General features: G+C 37.2%; 1 protein-coding gene across 3 annotated transcripts in view; it reads right to left on the minus strand.

The window, feature by feature from the left end:
* The window catches only part of SYT1 (synaptotagmin 1), a 351,145-nt gene that overhangs the window by 37,348 nt on the left and 294,158 nt on the right, over nucleotides 1-19,639 (minus strand). For all 3 annotated transcript variants that reach the window (XM_051795723.1, XM_051795724.1, XM_051795722.1), the window contains one exon: nucleotides 14,777-14,894. In XM_051795723.1, coding sequence (XP_051651683.1) covers nucleotides 14,777-14,894 — 118 coding nt within the window. The remainder of the gene's footprint in view (nucleotides 1-14,776; nucleotides 14,895-19,639) is intronic.

Below are 19,639 nucleotides of genomic sequence, written 5' to 3' on the forward strand. Positions count from 1 at the left end.
CTGTCCCTGGAAACAGAGAAGGTGGTTCTGAGGACTAGGTTTTCATGAGCAGAACATGCACCAGGAAAGCAGGAACCCCAGTCCTGTTTCTATTCAATACGAGGTAATTTAATCCTCCACCTTCTCCAAGCATTTCCTGTCTTACCAGGGTATAGTCTTAGCTGGTGACTAGGAAATTAAACCCTCTTCTCAAATCTAGACACAAGGAAAGGAGAAAGCAGCTGGGACAAGGACACTTGGTAGGAAATGTCTTGACTTTGCAAAGCACTGGTTAGGACACTTAAGTGGATGAGGACAGATGAAGGTCTTTATGAGATTTTACTTCCCTGGGATCATGCAAGCATTTTATGTTAGAAAGTTATGAGTTAAAGCCCACCTACAATATATACACTAAAGTGGGAACCAGAAAGTAAGATTTCTCCAAAGGTTCAGAGCAGAAGCTCAGAAGCTAAATTAGTCAAATTCCCAAGTCACTATATTCCCACTGCCTTGTGCAACTGCATTTGCAGAGCCATTTGGAATACTAACATTTAGAGACTCCCTGAAAAATGCTAGAGGTACCGCTCAGACAAATACAGTTGAATTTTTTCTCTTTTGGTTTTGTTATGGTGCCTTAGAAAGTAAAGTGTACTTATCAGTCTAAGCTCTCCTTAAAACATTTTTAACATATGGTTCATTGACATCCTGGAGTCAGCTCCTGGACAAAAGAGCTCAAGGGAATGCACATTTTTCTTCTGAGTGCTCCCTTTAAAATTTGGCTATTCAGGTCACCTGATAGCCTAAATTCACATGCCCACTGTCATCTTCCTGTTGACTGCACGTCTAAGAGACCCGGGTAAGCATTAGCTTAAGACCTAAAGTATCTATTAAGCTTATAGTATTAGAAAATATTTTTTGAATTTAAGTCCCTTAATTCACTGAAAAAAAACATTAACAGCTTCTCTGTGCTGCCCGAGCTGTGTACAAGAGTTTTGATATAATTGAGACAACAACCTTCTGCTTTTCACTTTATCAGGGTTTGGTTCTGAATCGCTGATTCAGTGAAAATTTGGTCTCTCTGACTGATAGAACCAGGAAAAGTTGATAAAAGTACAGTTTAAAATGTATTGAAAAGCCTAAGTATGGATGGGATTTTCAGAAGTACATAGCTAAGCGTCTTTCAGAGAACTACTGAAAATCCCGTCTGACTTCTAATTCTGTTTCTCAAGACAGATAAACAACTTCTAAAATGCTAGCCAAATTTCTACACTCCTAATTGTAAAAATCACAGTCAAATTCACTATTTTACTTGGTAATTTTCTTCCACAGTTAAGTGCAAAATTGTTTGTATATGGTTATTCATTCTATTAAAAATCATCACCCTAATAAGAATGCCACTTTTTGGGTACGTGAGAGGACAAATAAAGATGTACCAATGGTCTGTTTATGCTTGGAAGAGAAAAATATCCAGAGCTCCTGTCACCCACTGGAGTTTAAATTCATGAATTGTCCTTATTTGAAATAAAAATGATAGCAAAGTTCCTGCTCATTTTAGTAAGGTTTGTCTTACCCTTCATTGCCTTTATTATTACATTATCTATTGAGCTTCATGGCTATAACAGAACTGGAGGTCTGATGTCAGCATATGCTGTCAAATCTGTTTATGTAAAGTTTGAAAATATGCAGTTGAACCACTTTTAATGCTTCGGCTTACCAGGACTTTGGAGCTGAAAAGGCAAGATGTACATGGATTTAGTGTGGTTATTGAAAATCTAGTGCTGTTCTACAGTGGTTTGTGTTCTATGTGACATTATCAAAACTGTGATATGACCGTGTTAGCTTGCCCAGTCTTCAGTAATGCATAGATGGCAACTCTCTGCATCTTTTATGACCCAAAATTTTTGCCTTTCTAGCAGCTTGCATGCAATTTCTCTCAAAAACTTTTCACTGTAGTTATTCAGGGTTTTTCCCAACTTGCCAAGTATCTTTATCATCCTAACCTGATTAAGTCATTAAGTGATATAATGTTTTTTATATGCCTTATTTCTTCCATTCCGATTAGTTTGTGAGACACTAATTGCTGCATTTTTTCTCTTTACAATGGCTTTCAGATCATTTAGGAATATGTGCTATTCAGACTAGTTTATTACTCCCATAAAAAATTCACATAGAAGTTGTTGACAAGACATAAAACCAACAGACAGTGATAGTTGTTGTTTCCTAGGGGCAAAAAGGTGGCATTCATTTATGCACAAGCAGACCAAACATCTAGCAGTAGACAAAGCCTTTACTAATTCTGTGGCCATGTAGATGCTTAAACAAAACAGCATTAGAACATCCAAAATCTGAGTTCTATCACCCTTTACATAATAAAACAGACACTTCACCTAACAGAAATCAGTTGGACAATCTGAAAATAAACCTTATTGGTATGTTGTGAAATGGCAAAATCTGTGCGTTACAGCTGATTTTCAGTTCTCCAGATATGTGTGCAATCTGAGAGACAAGGAGGAAAATAAGCAGTCAGTATATGTGGAAAGATAAAACTAGCAGATGGAGAAGCTGGCTTTTATGCTTCTGAGAATAAATAAAAATCAACAGAGAAAAACAAAGGTAAAAATAAAAAACTGAGCATGAACGTTTTGCATCTGACCAGAACACCATCTTTCAATGAAACAACACTGGAATTAATACAGAACAGTATCGTACCATATGGATGCTTGGATCTTTGCCAGAAAAATTGCACCATCTGTCCGTTTACCAAAAAATGGACTGAAATGCTATGAGTTTCAGCAATGTCATCATTCTTTTCAATGTGCCAGACATGATCTTGACTAGTGAAATACACTTGTCAGCCCAGTAAGACCAGCAATGGTCCCAAAATAGTGCTTGTAACCAAGTCTGACCCAAAGATACTGTAATTAATTACATGTCACACTTCAGAAACCCAGGTCAGTAACATAAAATTTGATCACTATTAATGAGGAATTGTCATGTATCGTATTCAGAAGCAACTTAGAGCTCTTCTCTCTGGTTACAATATAACTTTATTAATATTTTAGACAAGAAGTCCAAGCTCCTCCACCTTCATCATCAAGCTGAGCACAAGAACACTGTTTTGTCTATAGATGGCAGTGCTATCAATTTACTTAACACTCTGTTATCAAACACAACATAAACAGCCATAAACCACATACAGAACATGCACTTATACAATGCATCTATCTCGTTTAGTATGCCTGATTGCTATAAGTCAAATGAACAAAAAAAATCACAACATTCCCACAGGGTTCTTCACTTTTGAAGCCTACTTCATGGAAATTTAACTCAATTTCAGGAATATAATTGAATTAACAGTCTGTTGTCTCAGACAGGATGTCCCTGGCTTCATAATATGCAGGCTGGACAGATGCCAAAGCAGATTTGATTGTAACTCAAAGTATTGGTGAAAAATGACTGGGCTGTTCTGAAAGCAAGATGCATGTGCTGGATGGGTCAGGCACTAACTGGTTGATGCCTGTCTTCCCTTCCATTTAACCTATCAGGATTCAAATACGCTGGAATTGTAAACAAAGAGAAAATACAGCAAACAGCAAGTAAACGAGAAAAGCCAAAGTGCTTATCCTCTGAATGCTCTGCATAAAGCAAACCTGTATACAAAGGCACAGCAACAGAATGCTTGGGGGACCATGCTCTTTGTTAAAGAAAGATGCCAGCAGCCAACAGAGACAAAACTTCATTTCTAAAATCAGGGTATAGCTTAGGTTATTCAGACTCAGGAGAGGAAGTAATGGAATGATTTGGATTATTGGAATTATTGGAGTAGCTATCTAGATTAAAAAAAAAATTAATTTCCTTTATCCAGAGATCAGAAAGAAAGAAAAAAACCAGCACGTAGCAAGAAAATGAGAACAGATTTAAATACAAATCATCAAAGCATGTTTGTCACGCTTTTTTTTTGCTTGAGTTCCCAAGGAAGCACAGTGTAGGTTACTCTTCTGTCTTCTTTGTGTGCAAGTACCAGCCTGGTGACTGACTAGCCCCTTTCCATGCCTTTTTAGTATATTGGCCAGGATCACAGGCATCTTAAGGACATTAAATTCCTAAAAGTTTTGTGAAAGTAGGCAGCCAGATGGAATACAGGAATACTACTAAGTATCCCTATATAAGCTGAAAGCTCCAACATGGTCTCACCTCTTATTACACACCAGAATATACATTTGTGAAAGAAATACTATGGATGTTCAAACCGTGGAAAAAAGCTTCAAATGAAGCATGTATTTTATTAGATATAAATAGTCACACTCCAAAATTTAAGGGAAATCATGCCTTATAATCCACTGCTCACAAAACTGTATTTTAAATTACCAGAGGACTACTGTTGGCCTTGGGTTTTTGCCAGCTCTTAATGCAATGGAACATTTAATCAGTGCAAAACCTACCTCAAGGCTGAAAAGCGATCAAGTCATATTCTCTGCTACCTCATGGAACCTGAAGATGAAGACCATAATACCTAGACTCCATAGCAATTGGTATTTTATAATATCACTGACATATTTATTACACAAAGGAAAGTATGCACTGGTTTATGTGAAAGATGTGATTGTATGAATAATTTAATTTATAAGCAAACGATTGTCTGTGCTTTGTTGTGGATTCTCTCACACTACTCTATATTGTTGTGAGAAGAACTCAAACCTTGATCAAAGACATCAAAACAATCAATGTTCAGATTAGACAAAAGCAACATCTATCTCATACTTGAGTCTATTTCTTGACTAATTCATGTCAAAGAACTCAATCAGTAGGAATCACTCACTTGCTTTCCCACAGGGACTACCAGACAGAAAAACTGAGCAGAGCAGCAGATGTAAAGATTATTTTTGTCAAGTGCTAGTTTCCTGACCAGAATCCAGACAGTAACTTCCTGAAGTAGATGTTCCTTAGCAATGGGGTGCTACATATAGTCTCCAGGAATGACTGAGCCAGTCCCTGACTTCCACCCTCCAGGAACCAGTTTGGTCCAATACCCTTTAAGCTTGCTTAGCCCCAGTCAAAGTGACTTTGAATAACAACAGCAGAAATCTGCCCCAGAAACATCTTTGCTCGCACAGCTTTCCAGATCCAGATCCCAAATACTTTATTTCTAAAGTAACATGCACTTGTTTTAAATTAAACATTTCCCCCCTTCTACTTTTTATCCATGAGGGAGCAGCCTGAATTAACTTAGCTTCCAACCAGCTGAAACAATTTGCAGCAGAAGACTTGCTTATGCTGTCATATCCTTACATAAGCATTTCTTCACATCCCACATAGTCAGGGCTCCTGAACTTAAAAAACCTGTTATGTTGCATGCTCTCATAATCACTACTTTTAGCACCCCTCAAATGTTGACAAGCATGTGATGGTTTGCTGACGGGAATCAACCGATACAGCCGAGTATTTCAACTCAGCTTCCTGGAACTTACTGCAGGAATGCATTCCCTCACCACAGCGTTGTGATGAGACTGGCCCTGGAGCCAGCTGTACTGCAAAGATTTCTGGAGAGGCTCAAAGAGAATTTAAGATGCTTTTTTCTCACTAGGGTTCAATCAGGACATTATCATATTCTCTCCACTGCAAAGGTGGATTTAACCTGCAGACCTGTATATGTAAAGTGTTCTGTGATACCACTGGGAATCTGAAGAAAAAGAGATCCTAAGAACTGGCCTTGATAGCTGAGATTAAACAGAACCCGTTACTTCTCTGACCTGAAACAGTTCATACAAAGATGCTGCTGAGCTGCAGAGATTATATTTGGATCCTGAAATCCTCATGTGACACTACTTACAGGACAGGAATTAAAATTTGTATTTGCCTACTATTAGATAATGCATAGCTTTTATTAGATCATGCATAGCTCTATAATGTCTATCTCTATCATTAATTGATTTTTGACAAACTGAAATCTGACAGAGATTATATTGTGACATAGTTCACAAAACCAGATCCTAGAAATCCTCCTTTCTGCCTTCAAAAAAAGAGGTAGAAAACAATGGAGCTTTGCAGTGGGTGGAATTCTTTATGACAGGTTTCTTTTTAGGCCTGTTTGGTAAGAAAATCTCTAAATGTTACCCATTTCACATTGGTCAATTGCATTACATAACATTTGATCTTTGTAGTCAAATAAAGAAGTTTATGTCTGTCATTGCACAGACTAGACAGATGCTATGTGATCTGAGCTTTATTAGTGGCTTTCCCTAACTAGAGTTTTACTGTTCAGTAATTATTTCATTAATATCTAATGTGATGGGATGCAGCAAGAAGCCCCTGCACAGAAATTACTTTGATTTAAACAGAGTAAAAAATGTTGCTATTTGTAAACTCGAAGACAGCTCAGCAGAAATGAATTCATGTGGGGAATGAGCAATAGCATATTCATCAAGAAGACAGAAAAAAGATAGTTTAATAAACACAAGAGGACTAGAGTTACTGCACTAACAATTATAAACCATTAGGAGTTGTTCCCTCCATACTACCAGTTTTACTATTGTCTTATGTTGGTGATAGATGTATCAGTTGAGAGGAACACAGCTGGCTCCATCTTATCAACAAGACTGGTATAATGGAGGAAAAAAACACACAGTTTTTAGTTTAAAATCAATCATATTGTTAAAGGAATTAAAAAAAATTACCAGATTCATCTTTAGCTTTCTAAAACAACTGTTTAGCACTTTAGCTATCTTAAAGAAATTAGATATCTAAATAAAGGTGTTCCTTGTGTAGATCCTTCACTCATATCCATACTTATCTTCCCCTTCAACACATCTGAAAGTTTTACAGAAGTGACACAAACACGTTAGTGATGATAAAGAAGACCCTTATTAAGGCAGGACTGTGTTGACTTTCACAGCTAATAAATAGAAGCACAAAAATGATAGCCAGGAAGGAAACAGAGATAATTCTCACCTCTACCACACATGAATTTCTTTACAGAGGAAAAGTGGCATTTCTGGGCTTTGCTTTTCTACCCTGTTGGTAGCTAATCTCCAACTAATCAACCTTGCCCCGTGTCCCATTACTGACTCAAACAGAACAAGGTGGGACTAAGGTAGCGTGGCCTGTGCTGAAAGGGAAAGAACAGGGTTCAAATGCTGGCTTTTCTATCTCATCGATAGCATCATGGAAGTAAAGTGAAAGTGAGGGATAAAATATTTGGAAAGAGAATCCCACTGAGATTCATATCACTCTACTGAGACAAACAAAAGGCACAATGAGAAAAACTGAATGTTGGCATCTCACAACTGAATGTTGGAATCTCAGTCAGCAACAAGATTATATTTCTCTTCTGTTACCTCAAGGCGGGTAATGGGACTTTTATGGGGAAATGCATCAACAGAAGAGAGGGCAGGACTTGAGTTTCACCTTTAGTTAGAATGGTTTTGGAAAATAAATTTTGGAATTGGCAAGGGGAAAACTTCCTTTTCATTTTTACTGAATAGCATCTTGCAGCTGCCAGTGGAAAGCTTCACTTGCCAAATGTGTGAACAGATTTGAACAACTGTCACCCATAAAGAATATATGTAAAGTAATGATACCAAGAAAGAACTAGAAACAACTGTTTTCTTATCTGTCTCCTTACGCTGAAGTATGTGCTTTTTTTGTTGTCACAGACATTTTCAGCACAGTGTACTAGAGGAAATGTGCAGTTCCCTTCTTAGCATACAACCCTTGTTCCTTTTAGGAATAATTCAGGATCAAGAGTCTAATTTCTGAAATGTTTCTTTCCACTGAGATGTGCACAAAAGGAGTTACACATTGGAAACAGAGTCAGAAGGTCTATAACAAGTAACCACATAAAGATTTAGCCAAAACTAATTATCTTTCTACCCAGATGGGATTAAGCAAACAAAAGATGCATGTGGGATTTAAAGTAATGTAAAAACTTGATTTTAAAATTGTTTCTATTTCTTCAGACAGTTCCACGAATTTCATCAAACCTCAACTGCACTAACAGTGTAATAAAATGCTCATCATGCTGTCTTAAAAACTGCATGATTTTACAGTCGTGAAAAGGAAATAGCCTCATTTATACTTTCCTTACTTTCTGTGCACATTTAAGCACTTATCTAAACTGTATTTATAGAGATGAAAAAAGTACATTTTCTTTTTGAATTCACTTTTTTTTTTCTTCAAGGTCATTAAAAAAATGATATAGGCTGCAATTTTCAGAGAGTAAAAAAATAAATTAAACTTACTTGTAAGAGAACTGACTAATTTCCCTAAGGACTCCAGACTATCTACAGTATTTCTACATCCATTTTACAGCCACTAACATTGCTATGGAATTCTTGAGGAACTTGAAAACCTAAAGCATTAATTACTTATAAGAAAATGAGATGGTTAACACATACATTTTCACATTTGCTTTGGGACTGCATGATCTAATAAAAACTTACTATAATTTAATCAGGGAGAAACATACATAAAAACACATGCAAAATTCATTATTTAGATGCGGCTATTCAAATAAAAGGATAAGAATTCTTTCTGCTCTTTGTTTTGGGGAAGGGAAGGTGGGGAGATATCAATAGAAATGACAGAAAATGGTGACTTGGCAGGCAGAGTCCAACCAGCTGGGTGCTGACCACCTGGACCTTTGGTCAGTGTCTACCATTAAGGAGATGTACACATGAAATAACCTTTCCTTTCTCAAATCAAGAAGCTGTTCATATAGCTCTTGAGCCAAGGTACTTTTTCAGCACAGTGATTGTCCTAAGGTTTCTCAGAGCAATGCCTACAGGTTTTGTATAACTTAACTGGCAATCAGCAGGCATGGTCTCTTTTTCCTCATTTTAAGCACAGGAGAACAAAAACAGCAATTTGACTCTCTTTCCTTGTACGAATCACCAAATTTGATGGTTCATCTAATACAAAACATTGTTGTGTGCAATAGCCTGTAGCATATGATTCAGTGGAAACTGTGTACTCACTACAAAATGGACAATTACCTGACAATTTCCTCATAAGTCTTTCCAAAATGTCCTGGAATATGAGAGTCTGTGTATCCTTTAACATGGCTTCTACGATGAATACACTGTTGTCTGGAATATATTCCGTAATACCTTATTTATCTATTGAAAGAGGACCATTTCAGATGACCCCCCACTTACTGCCCAGTCTTAAGGAAATGTCACCAACAAGGATGTTCTTTCAGGCAGGAGAGAAAGATTTTTAAGTGATGGAGATTTAGTGACTGATGCCCTCACCACTGTAGGAGCCCGCAGTGAATTTACTGCAATGGTGTGAGACCACTTTGCAAGCATTAGAGAGATGTATTGCTGCAGCCACCTACTGTTGGAAGTTCTGCCAGTGCAGAAGTAAAGAGATTGAGATATTACATGATGTAGAAATTCTCACAATAAGTAGAGATTTTAAAATATTTCTTGGTACTGATTTCTGTTGGATTCCTTAGGATTAGGCTAATTGCAAATGCAGCTATTGTGGTGGTGGTGTTTGTTTGGATTTTTTTACTTTTGTCTTTTAATATGGCTGTTTTCTTTTCCCTTAATACTCACTGAGTTATGCTTACAATATGGCTTACAGCAAGACCATGGCACTAACGGTGTATTTCTCTTCCCGTAATATTGCATTTGTGTTAGCCAGCTTTTAAGGTTTCTTATGTTTTAATGAAGTTATTAAAGTGAATGCTCTGACTGCATAATTCATGAGCATTCACTCTGTCTTCAAAGAGCTGGTCTCTAAATAATTTTTATTTTTTCAATTCTTTTCTAAGACATCCAACCAAGCCTTTTGAATTTGAATGCAATATTTAAAATTGTAGAAAACTAGCTGTATTTCTGCTAGAGTACCATTTGGTCCCCAGAGATGGTTCTGAGTTACAGTATTTGCTCGGCAGATACAAAGAGGTGCTGTGTGTTTTCTATTTATAACTCATAAATATTGAGATTAGCTTTCACACATAATGGGCCTGATTATGGCTGCTTTCTCTCCACAACTGTATCTGCAGCTTTCTGTAAAAGGAAAAGCACATGGATCCAATGACAATCCTCTTCTTGCAGTTCTTCCTAAGCATTAATTTGAAATAAATAGTACAATTTAGGGTCTGCTGTAATATCTGTTACCTGGCAACAGTTCCTAAGGCAATACCTTAGCCCATGCCAGCTAGGGCATCTCCTCCCCATTGAAACTCTAGGTCTGATTGGGAGGAGTGATGAGAGGCAGCAGTGGGGAGGAAATAAGAGGGAGGTATATTGCTTGCTTCTAGGAGACATTCCTGGTAAACAGATTCACTGAAAGTAAAGCATACTAAAACAATACAAAGAGAGCAAATTACCTTTCAAATATTTTTAAAAGAATAAGCCATACTGAAATTAATCCTGAAAAGACGATGTGTTAAGGCTTACACTTATTGTCAGCTACTAAAAGATGACTTGATACAAACCAGGTTTTCACCAGAAATACACAGAGCCACTGAAGTTCTTAAAAAAAACAAACCAAAACCAAAAAAGGCACTTAAGCTGAATGGCCTGAGTGGCTAAACACCCATAATAACAGTCTGTTCAAGAGCCAGCCTCAGCCTCTTCTGAAGGTTCAGAGGGAAAATGCTTTTCAATTTATTCAGGTAGTTTATTTCAAAGATTGGTTTAATCAAAGCAGGGAAAGTTGATGGAAGTTGAAATGAAAGTTTTTCTTTATGTTAGGAACAAAACTGAATGGCTATGACTAAACACACGGAAACCTACAGAACTGCCTGCACAAATGTATACATATATATTTGGAATTTTCCTGTGTAATAAAAAGAAGCACCATATTTATCACACAGGCCACATTTAGGTAACAGTGAGATGTGCTGAGGGTTGAACAATCAATTTTTCTTTGAAAAATAAGTTAATACAAAATAGGATTAAAATGAATTAGATAGAAGTTTTATATTCATTTAAATCTGTATCTGAAATCAGTATCACTTTGATTTAAATTTATATCTCATAGGGGAGCTGCAGATAGGTTGTGCTGTCTTTCTGGAGCAGAAGGGATTGTAAACCTGAATAAAGCACATAACTAACAGACAACCTTTGCAAACTGAACTGTATTGGTAAGCTGCATTGTGCCCTCATTAAGGAATTAGCTGGATTATGTCTCTATGGCCTGTTTGGAGAGATTAAACTGCAAACTGGTTTTGAAATATTCCAATTCTGCAAATGAAATAAATGAAATAAAAAACAAAATAAAACTAAGAGAGTAACTTAGGAGTCTAAGCTCCCTTTAAGACCTAAATTTCTAGGTCTAGTAGACATTTTGGGTGAACAATGCTTATAAAGCCACCCAAGATCACCAAATTCAGATAAATAAAAATAATCTCTTTATAGCTTAAATTCCTACCTATCACCTGCCAGATGTCAGATTCATTAAAAATGCATTCAAATATAATTCAAATAATTAAAATGCCATTCTAGAATGTGCAAAATTGCTTCCCAGAGGCCCATGCTCACCAGAAGTAATAATTTTCACTTGTCATGGTGACTTGATGAGCTCAGGCTAAATAGTTCCAGTGTTTGAGCCAAGGCTTGCTCTAGTCACAGCCTGATGTTGCAATTAAGTTTAAGACCTGGGAGTATTTTGCTCAGATGGGTGGTATGGTTTTGTTACAAGAAGTGTAATGAATTTGATGATTAGTTTGTTGTCTTTTATTGTCTGTTTCCACAGCAATTTATGCTTGGCTTTTGACTGATAATAAAAATTATGGAAAAGTTTGAAATGATGGTGATAAAAGTTTTTATAGAGGTGTCTTTTTTTTTTTCCCCCAGCTCCAGTAACCATTAAATATCATATAGATGCTGACTAGGAAGAAACCCTGTAGAAATGCTAGGAAAGGTACTTTGATCTTTCTCTTGCTCTGGATAATGTAATGCTTTTGTAATGGGGCTCTCTATCTGTACAACATAAATATATATGTTAAAAAAATCAAGCATGTATTTAAACCCAATTGACCACAATTACAGACATAATAAATTTCTAAATAGAGGTTCAGACGACTATGGAGCCTCAGTGACTGGTTCTTTCTGTTGGGACTAAAGATAACATAAATGCTAAAACTTCCCACATCATTAAGGTGCAAAGGTATAGCAGATATTTACTAGCAACAGTAATTTTCAAGATGCAGAGAGAAGCAGCCAGAAGGAAACCACAAAGTTGTCCACCACTGTGCTGTGAATGCTTGGCAGCAGTATGTCAGACCTCCTGCAGGAGCCTGGGCTTTGTTCCTTCTCTCTGTGAGGCAGGGAAACTCCCCAGAGAGGCATAAAGGCTGGGAGCAAGAGAAAGCAGAGCCCTTACCTGCCTTCTGCTTTTCCAGCATCTTCTCAAAAGTAGGAGAAAATAATAAAAACACATATTCCAAACTCAAAAAGATATTTTTTGCCTATTTTTGACAAACTTCTAAGATTTTTTTCCCCCATCTCTGTCAACTACATGATTTCCACCTCTTGCTAATGGCTTTCCCTTGGTGACAGTTAAGTGCTGTGGAATATATAGGTAACATTCAGTTTGAGATGACATTTGATTGTTAACATTTTCCCACCTCCACCGCCGTGCAAAACTTTCAGTTTTGCAAAATGAAAAGCCATTTTATTATCTAGAGAAAATAACAAAACTAGTGGGAAAGCATTTGCTAATTGAGATGAAATCCTGTCACCTTCATTACTACTTAGAAAGTACGTTCAGTGTGAATAATGGCAACAGAATCTCAGCTTGATTTCCAAAGTTGTTTCTGCATAATTTATTCAAAAGATAAATTCCCTAATGAAATATACTGGATCTACTTTAAACCAACATCATTTTGTCTATAATTACTGCCTCAGGAATACTGCACTAACTGCCATTTATCACTGTCAGTGACTTCTGAATTCCTGCTACAACCAAGGTATCCCATTGGGTTTGTTTGTCTCCAAGAGAACACAATGTTTCTAGTTTGGCATGGCCCTAAAAAGGAGAAAAAAACCTGTCACTCCCTAGAAATATATTTAAATGTCCTCTCTGTGCATTCAGTAGAATGTATATAATGCATTGTATTGGAAATAACTATGAGGAAATGAATGGGGTTGAACCACGTAGAGAAGAGTAAGCCCCATTCATTTCCTCATAGTTATTTCCAACACAATGCATTATATTTTTTATCTGAAGTTTGTAGAAACTCTTCAGTTCATTAGTGCTTCCCCAGCCCCTCTCTTTGGTTTCTTACCCATTATCTATCACATTTCTTGCAAAGTTTGGAAAAGAATATAGATGCTCTGGTTCTCAGAGCTATACTTCAGTCAAAACCCCCCACACTTCGTCATTATGAGACTCTAATCTTTCATTAGGAAACCATTAGGAAGTAAATGTGCTTAAGAACATTAATTTGCAATTTGTTCAGAATGAGTGTTAAGGAAACTATTAGTGGTGAGTCCTAATCCAGTGTCCATTTTGGACAAGAGCTAGACTTTACTGAGGTAATGACTACAACAGCATTTGGATGTCTTTTACTTTACATCTGTTGCTCTGCAGTGGATGAATTTAGAAACAAATAACACAAGAAGATAACTGGTTACTGATAAAACACTTTGTTTTCCCTCACTTTGTGAAGGTCCTCCAGTTATGGGTCATCAAAAATGGTAAATAAAACCTTCAGGCTTGCTTTTAGTAAGTTCCCATTTCTCCATTTATTTTGCATATAACTCTTACCTTGGTCTAAGATTATAAGAAAAAAAAAAGCAAACCACTTTTTTTCTTGTCACTTGCTAAATCGAAATCAGCAATTACATCATCTGTGTACTAGTGGCAGCTGTAAAAATTTTCAGTTCTAGAACTGTACTGGAAATAGCATCATTCTCAATAGTGGGCAGAAACTGTTTCTTCTAAACAGAGGGTACATAAAGTAAGATTTTCTGGGAAAGACCTCACATTATAAAGCATTTTGTTATTGAATTAGGTCTCAATTAATTGGCAATTTAGACAGTAATTTGTGTCCAAATTCCAGATGTACCAGAGAAGAGAAACCTGCACAGAGGTCCACCAGGTCCCTGGGACACAGCCCTGATGCCACCTGTGCTGACTGCACCCTGTTCCTTATAGATGGCACACATCCTGTCGCTCACGGTGTGTACAGCCTTACCACACGGAAAGAATACGAGGACTATTTGTAGGTACTGAGCGTGTTGGATATTTCAGCCTCACTGACTACCCCATGCAAGACTGTCATTTTGATTTCTGATGTGCATGCAGATACAGTGCACTCCTAACTCAGTGCATGGAAACAATTGCAACAGAGCCCTTCAAATGTAGAAACAATTTTCCTAGCACCTAAAACAGCAGTCAGCATGGTGACCTGTGGTGAGTTCCTCCATTATGTATTATCAGTAACATTGCAGGGAAATGCTCACATTTTGTGAGATTAAACAGACAATAGGAATTGTAGTCAGACTTTTTTCTCTTGCCTGAATAGTCCATATTTATCTCCAAGCAACGGGAGAGAAGAAAAGTACAGAGAGCTTGCACTGTCATCTGATCATTTAACTCTTCAGACCTTGTCTTGGAATGGAATGCAATGTATTCTGATATTCTTTTTCTTTTCAAGCTAGAATGAGTTCTGATATACTCAACCATGCCCTAACTTTCAAGGAAACACAAACCACATTTTTCAGACAGAGAAAAAGAGTCCTTACCTTCTTAACCAATAGATAGATCTCCAATAGAAAATTAGTTCATTTTCTGCCTTTACAAGCCTGCAGAATCTACAAGCGGATTTTCACACACATACCTGATAGTCCACCGACATCCATCTTCTTCAGGTTCTTTGCCTCCAGAATGACAACAGTCAGTTTGCCAGCAGTAGGCACATAACGGAGGGAGAAGCAGATATCACCCAGCTTTTCTTGCTGTGAAAGCAAACAAGACACGATGTAATATTTTATTCATTTTTTGTACCTTTTAAAAATGCAATTTTGAAAGCCCCATAGAGAATTAACAGGATTACATCTCCAACTCATACTGTTAAAGAAAACAATCAAATGAACAATATTGAGATGTCTACCACAGATTGTCCAGATTAAATCCTTGATAACCTCAAGTCTGTTGTAGCAACTATTCTTGTATGGAAACAAAGGAAGTTAGGTGCTGGCTGCAAAGTAAGTAATACTGCTCAGCATTTCACCTCTGACAATCAGGGTTTCACAAATACTGTTGTTCTTTAAATCAAGTTTTGTTTTCCCCAGGTTGTTTTTCAATGGAAATCAACTAACACAACTACTAGGCTGTTTCCCATGAAACAGTAACATGGGTCTCTCATCCCACTTTGTCAAAAAAGCAAAAAATATGAAAAACCACAAAGCACAAAATATTCAGTATAAAAAAATACTTGTCTCCTATCTGCTATAAAAGAAAAAAAGGCAGATATAGACAACAAAAGGACACAGTACATCCCTCCTTTCATAAGGAATGGCTGGAAGGATTTGGTTTTGCTTTGCAGCCTATCCTCTGGGATCCTGCCAAATCCAGCCTTTTACTATTTTATGTATTTTCATTGCTTAGTACCTTCCTAGCAGTCCTGGCAAAGAGAGAAAGGTTGAAGTATATTCAGAATTACAGGAACTTTGTTTCAAAAGGAAGAATAAGAGATATGAACTTGTAGATACGAGAAGGGGGGGGGGGGGGAGGGAGGAGAGGAGGGGAATTCTGCTTAGAAATTATCACTACCATGATCCAAGATGCTTTCCTCCTTCCCTTCAAGCCCAACTGTATCTCTACGAGGCTAACAAGGCTGCTTTTGAGACAAGAAGGATTAGATTACACTGAACAGTCCAGTAAAGAATTTCAGACAGCAATGTTTCTCTTTCAAAGGCAGTAGTTCTTATGGCATGTCTACTTTCACAATTTATTCTGACATTGGAGTATAAAATACATTTCTGTGACTACATCTCTTTGGTTCCAGTATTTCCTTAGAATAAATTTGAAGGTTGTTTGTTGAAATTTCAGGGGGTGTATTAAAGCTTTTCGTTTAGACACCAGGTAATTTTTTGCAGGAATTACGCACCATTTCCCTGTACGACAAATGCAAGAATAATATGGCAATTTACCTGGTTCAAAGAGCCAAGGGGAAAGAGGCAAAGTCAGAACCTTACCTAAAAAGCTGGAGGACACTACGGAAATCAAATGGCTCACAATGGATGTAGTGGGTATTTCCTAGGGAATAGCCAGTCCGTGTGCAAAGAACTTTACTTAAAAAAAGTGACAGACTCTTAACTGATTATTACAAGTTGGAACCGAAACTCAGGGATTGCAATAGATAGTTCCCTGCCAGACATCAGCTCAGTGATCACCAGGGGTGAGGAAACATACAGAAAAAACATAGTTATGTGTAGTTAAAAAATGCTCAGACAGGACACAACAAAATGGCTCATGATGTTAAACATGTCTATTGTATAAAAACGCTGTCAGAATGGATGTGTGCCAGTATTTTGAAAACTTACAGTGCCCTTCCCACCTCAAAAAGGATACATTAGAATTGGGAAAGATTACAAAAAAACCCAGCAGGAATGATCAAAGATATGACACAGTTTCTGCAAAAGGAATAGGTAAGTAGATTAGGACTCTTTAGGTTGTAAAGTGGGTAGCTGGGGAGCACTATTTAGCCCAGAAGGGCTGGAATGACATTACTGCCTTGCTCAAAAGAACTGATACAAATATCATAAAATTTACATTTTTAGCTCATATCTAGAATAACCTGTCTTTCACAACATGGACTGCGCTGCTACGAAATAATTTAGTATTCCTCCCTGACTTCATATACTGTTATAAATCCCAGCACAGATTCAGATTATGAAAATACAGACTTCAGCTATGCAATCTGCATAGCTCATGCCTGGCTTGAACTCACCCTGCAGTGGCACGGTGACAGCAAAACACACTCCTGTTCACCTGACATTTGGTGAAGTTGATTTATCACTTGCAGGTTGCTCAGAATGGAAGAAATCAATTGCTTATTGATCTGTGTTATCATGATCACAGCTCACCAGCTGCCCTGTGTTTTCTGTGGTCGCTGCTTTATTACATGGTAGTCTTGGTTTAAATTCACCTGGTTGATTCATGGGGCTGTGAGTGAGACTGAAACACAGTATATATGAAAGTCATTTTAGTCGCCCCATCTTGGAGACCTTTGTACTCTCATACCACCCAATATTCAAGGGTTCTGTCCTTACTGGTAGATTCTCTAGGTGGAGCTTTAGTTGTATCAGCATGGGAACTTGTATTCCCTTTTAAATCGATACCATGCTTCTAATTGTTCCTTTGAGTGGATATTTTAAAATTTTTCTTTTTGGTTTTTGTTTGTTTGATTGTGTTTAGTAGCATAAAATGATGTTAGGATTATTTTTTCTGATGTGAGGGCTTCAGCAGAGGCTGGAGAAGGTACTTTACACACAGTTATTGCCACGGAGACCATCACCTCTCACCAGCCTTTCTCCATCTGTAATCATGTTATGCTTCTCTGCAAATACTGCAATTGTCTACACAGAAGAGTAATTTTAAGAGAGAGTTTAATGCCTTTTTAGTATCTTCTAATGGAATTTTAGCTGCAGGAAGCGCAGAGAAAAAGCCAGCCTCATGTAAACAGCCAGTTTTCCATAGATCACCAGCAAACCATGGGAAATGGCAGCAGATGATAGCCTCATTCCAGTGAATAATCTGAAGACAAAGCACAGGCACCTAATTAAGTGCCTCCAGAATCAATTCTAGTACCTTTCTTGTTGGTATTAAAATCTGTATTAACTGAAGTTCTCAATACTTCTTTTACTTGTAACCTTTTCTCTTTGCATGACTGCCACATTTATTTTTTTTTATTTTTTTAATTTAAAAAGTATTTGTCAGGCGAAATACTGCAAGTGGCAGCACTGCAATGAAGCAACAAATAGCAATCACTAGAGGTGTGGTTTGCAGGAGATAATTACAAACCCCTGCAGGGCTACACGCTACAGATGAGTGCTGCTGGTATGGTGATTATCCCATGGAGGTGCCTTATTGTTATTATTAATTTCTTTCAGCCCTATATATAAATAATTTATATTAGTAAATTACTTTGATCTCTGATGGAAACTGTAAGTTAATGTTAGAAACTTCCAACTGGGAGGTTCATAGACATTAACCTATTCATGTATAATGCCTAAACACCAATCAAAAGATTCTCTCCAGCTAAGCACTTCATAACTTCATTACATTTAAAGAGGATCCAATGGAGCAGAACATAAATGACACAGACAGTGCTGTTAACACTTCTTCAGCTTAGGAAAGGCTATTTGAAGTCCTGTTGAGAACCTGGACTTTTTAGAGATGATTCTTAAGTGGTTCCTACCTGCTCAGTGTTTCTTCTATTTGTCAGCAGTCATTTTTGCCTTGACAGTATACTCTCCTAATGAGCTACAGAGAAAAATGCTGTTATGTAGATTACTCTCGTTTGTACTGCAGAATGTCTAACAGAGATATCTATCTTATTAATATAAACATTCTCCACATTTTTGTGGAAGATATTATGAGAAAGTTGATGCTTGCAGCTCTCTTGGTAAAACAATACCAAAAAACCAAGCCACAGCACCATATGCTTTTCCTAATTGGATCTATGACTCCAAAACAATCAGTATAGGAAGGACACAAACAGAGTGAAGGGGATTTCCAACTTTAGTACCTGATTTTGATTGTGAATATTTGCATAAGCCTGAGAGAAAAACAATATGATGTGGTTTATGGACAAAGACTCAAAATAATACCATTTTACGCTAATAAATATTTACAATGGAAGCTGATAATGTTCACTGTATAGTTTTCACAGCAACTAAAATGCTTTAAAACCCTGTAGAGAAAACAGGGACAGCATAAAGGTGGGTTATAAGTTAAATTCAGGAAGCCCACGTAAACTGTAATGACAGAATCTCTAATCCCAGTTCCCACACTGACGGGCTTCAGACAGTTTTGAGGCCATCGCATTCTGTCTACACAGGGAGATCTCAAATCCAATAAATTCCTTTTCTTGGCATGTAAGGTATGAACACACTAAGCCTCAAAAAGGGCCAAAATAATACTAATTACAGAATCACATGGATGCAGTAATTGTGACATAAAATTGTGACATAGACTGGTCACAACTTCAATTAAGCCATGATAGCAAGTGGGCAGAATTAGAAACTCATACACATAGCTGGGATCTACAATTAGGAAAGTATTGCTCCCCCGTACCCCATAGAATAAATAGGGGACACACTGGGAAAAGGAAATACTGATTTGTTGGGCTCCCTTTTTTTTTTCTTTAAAACTGATATTTTATTTCTACCACAGCTGTTCAACAGTACCAGCTTCAAAGGTATTGCATTTTTGATACATACATGGTTAAAGAAGAAAGCAGAAAATTTCAAACTTGCAATAGGTATAATCAGTAAAGAAAGAATCTTTTTCTTCTATGCTGGCAAATCAGGGCACAGATGAGCCCACAATATGAAGATGATTCTGCCACAATTAGGCAAAGGAGTGGGAAGGGACTAAGAGGCTCTTAAAACTCAGTTTGCAGAAGCAGGCTAGAAATAGCAGGGAAAGATAAGGAAGAACTGGAAAGAGAAAAAAGCTGAAGCTAACATGTCAG

Source organism: Manacus candei, unplaced genomic scaffold (genome assembly GCF_025592945.1).
Source record: "Manacus candei isolate 608988 ecotype Guabito, Panama unplaced genomic scaffold, ASM2559294v1 h1tg000043l, whole genome shotgun sequence".
Taxonomy (NCBI): Eukaryota; Metazoa; Chordata; class Aves; order Passeriformes; family Pipridae; genus Manacus; species Manacus candei.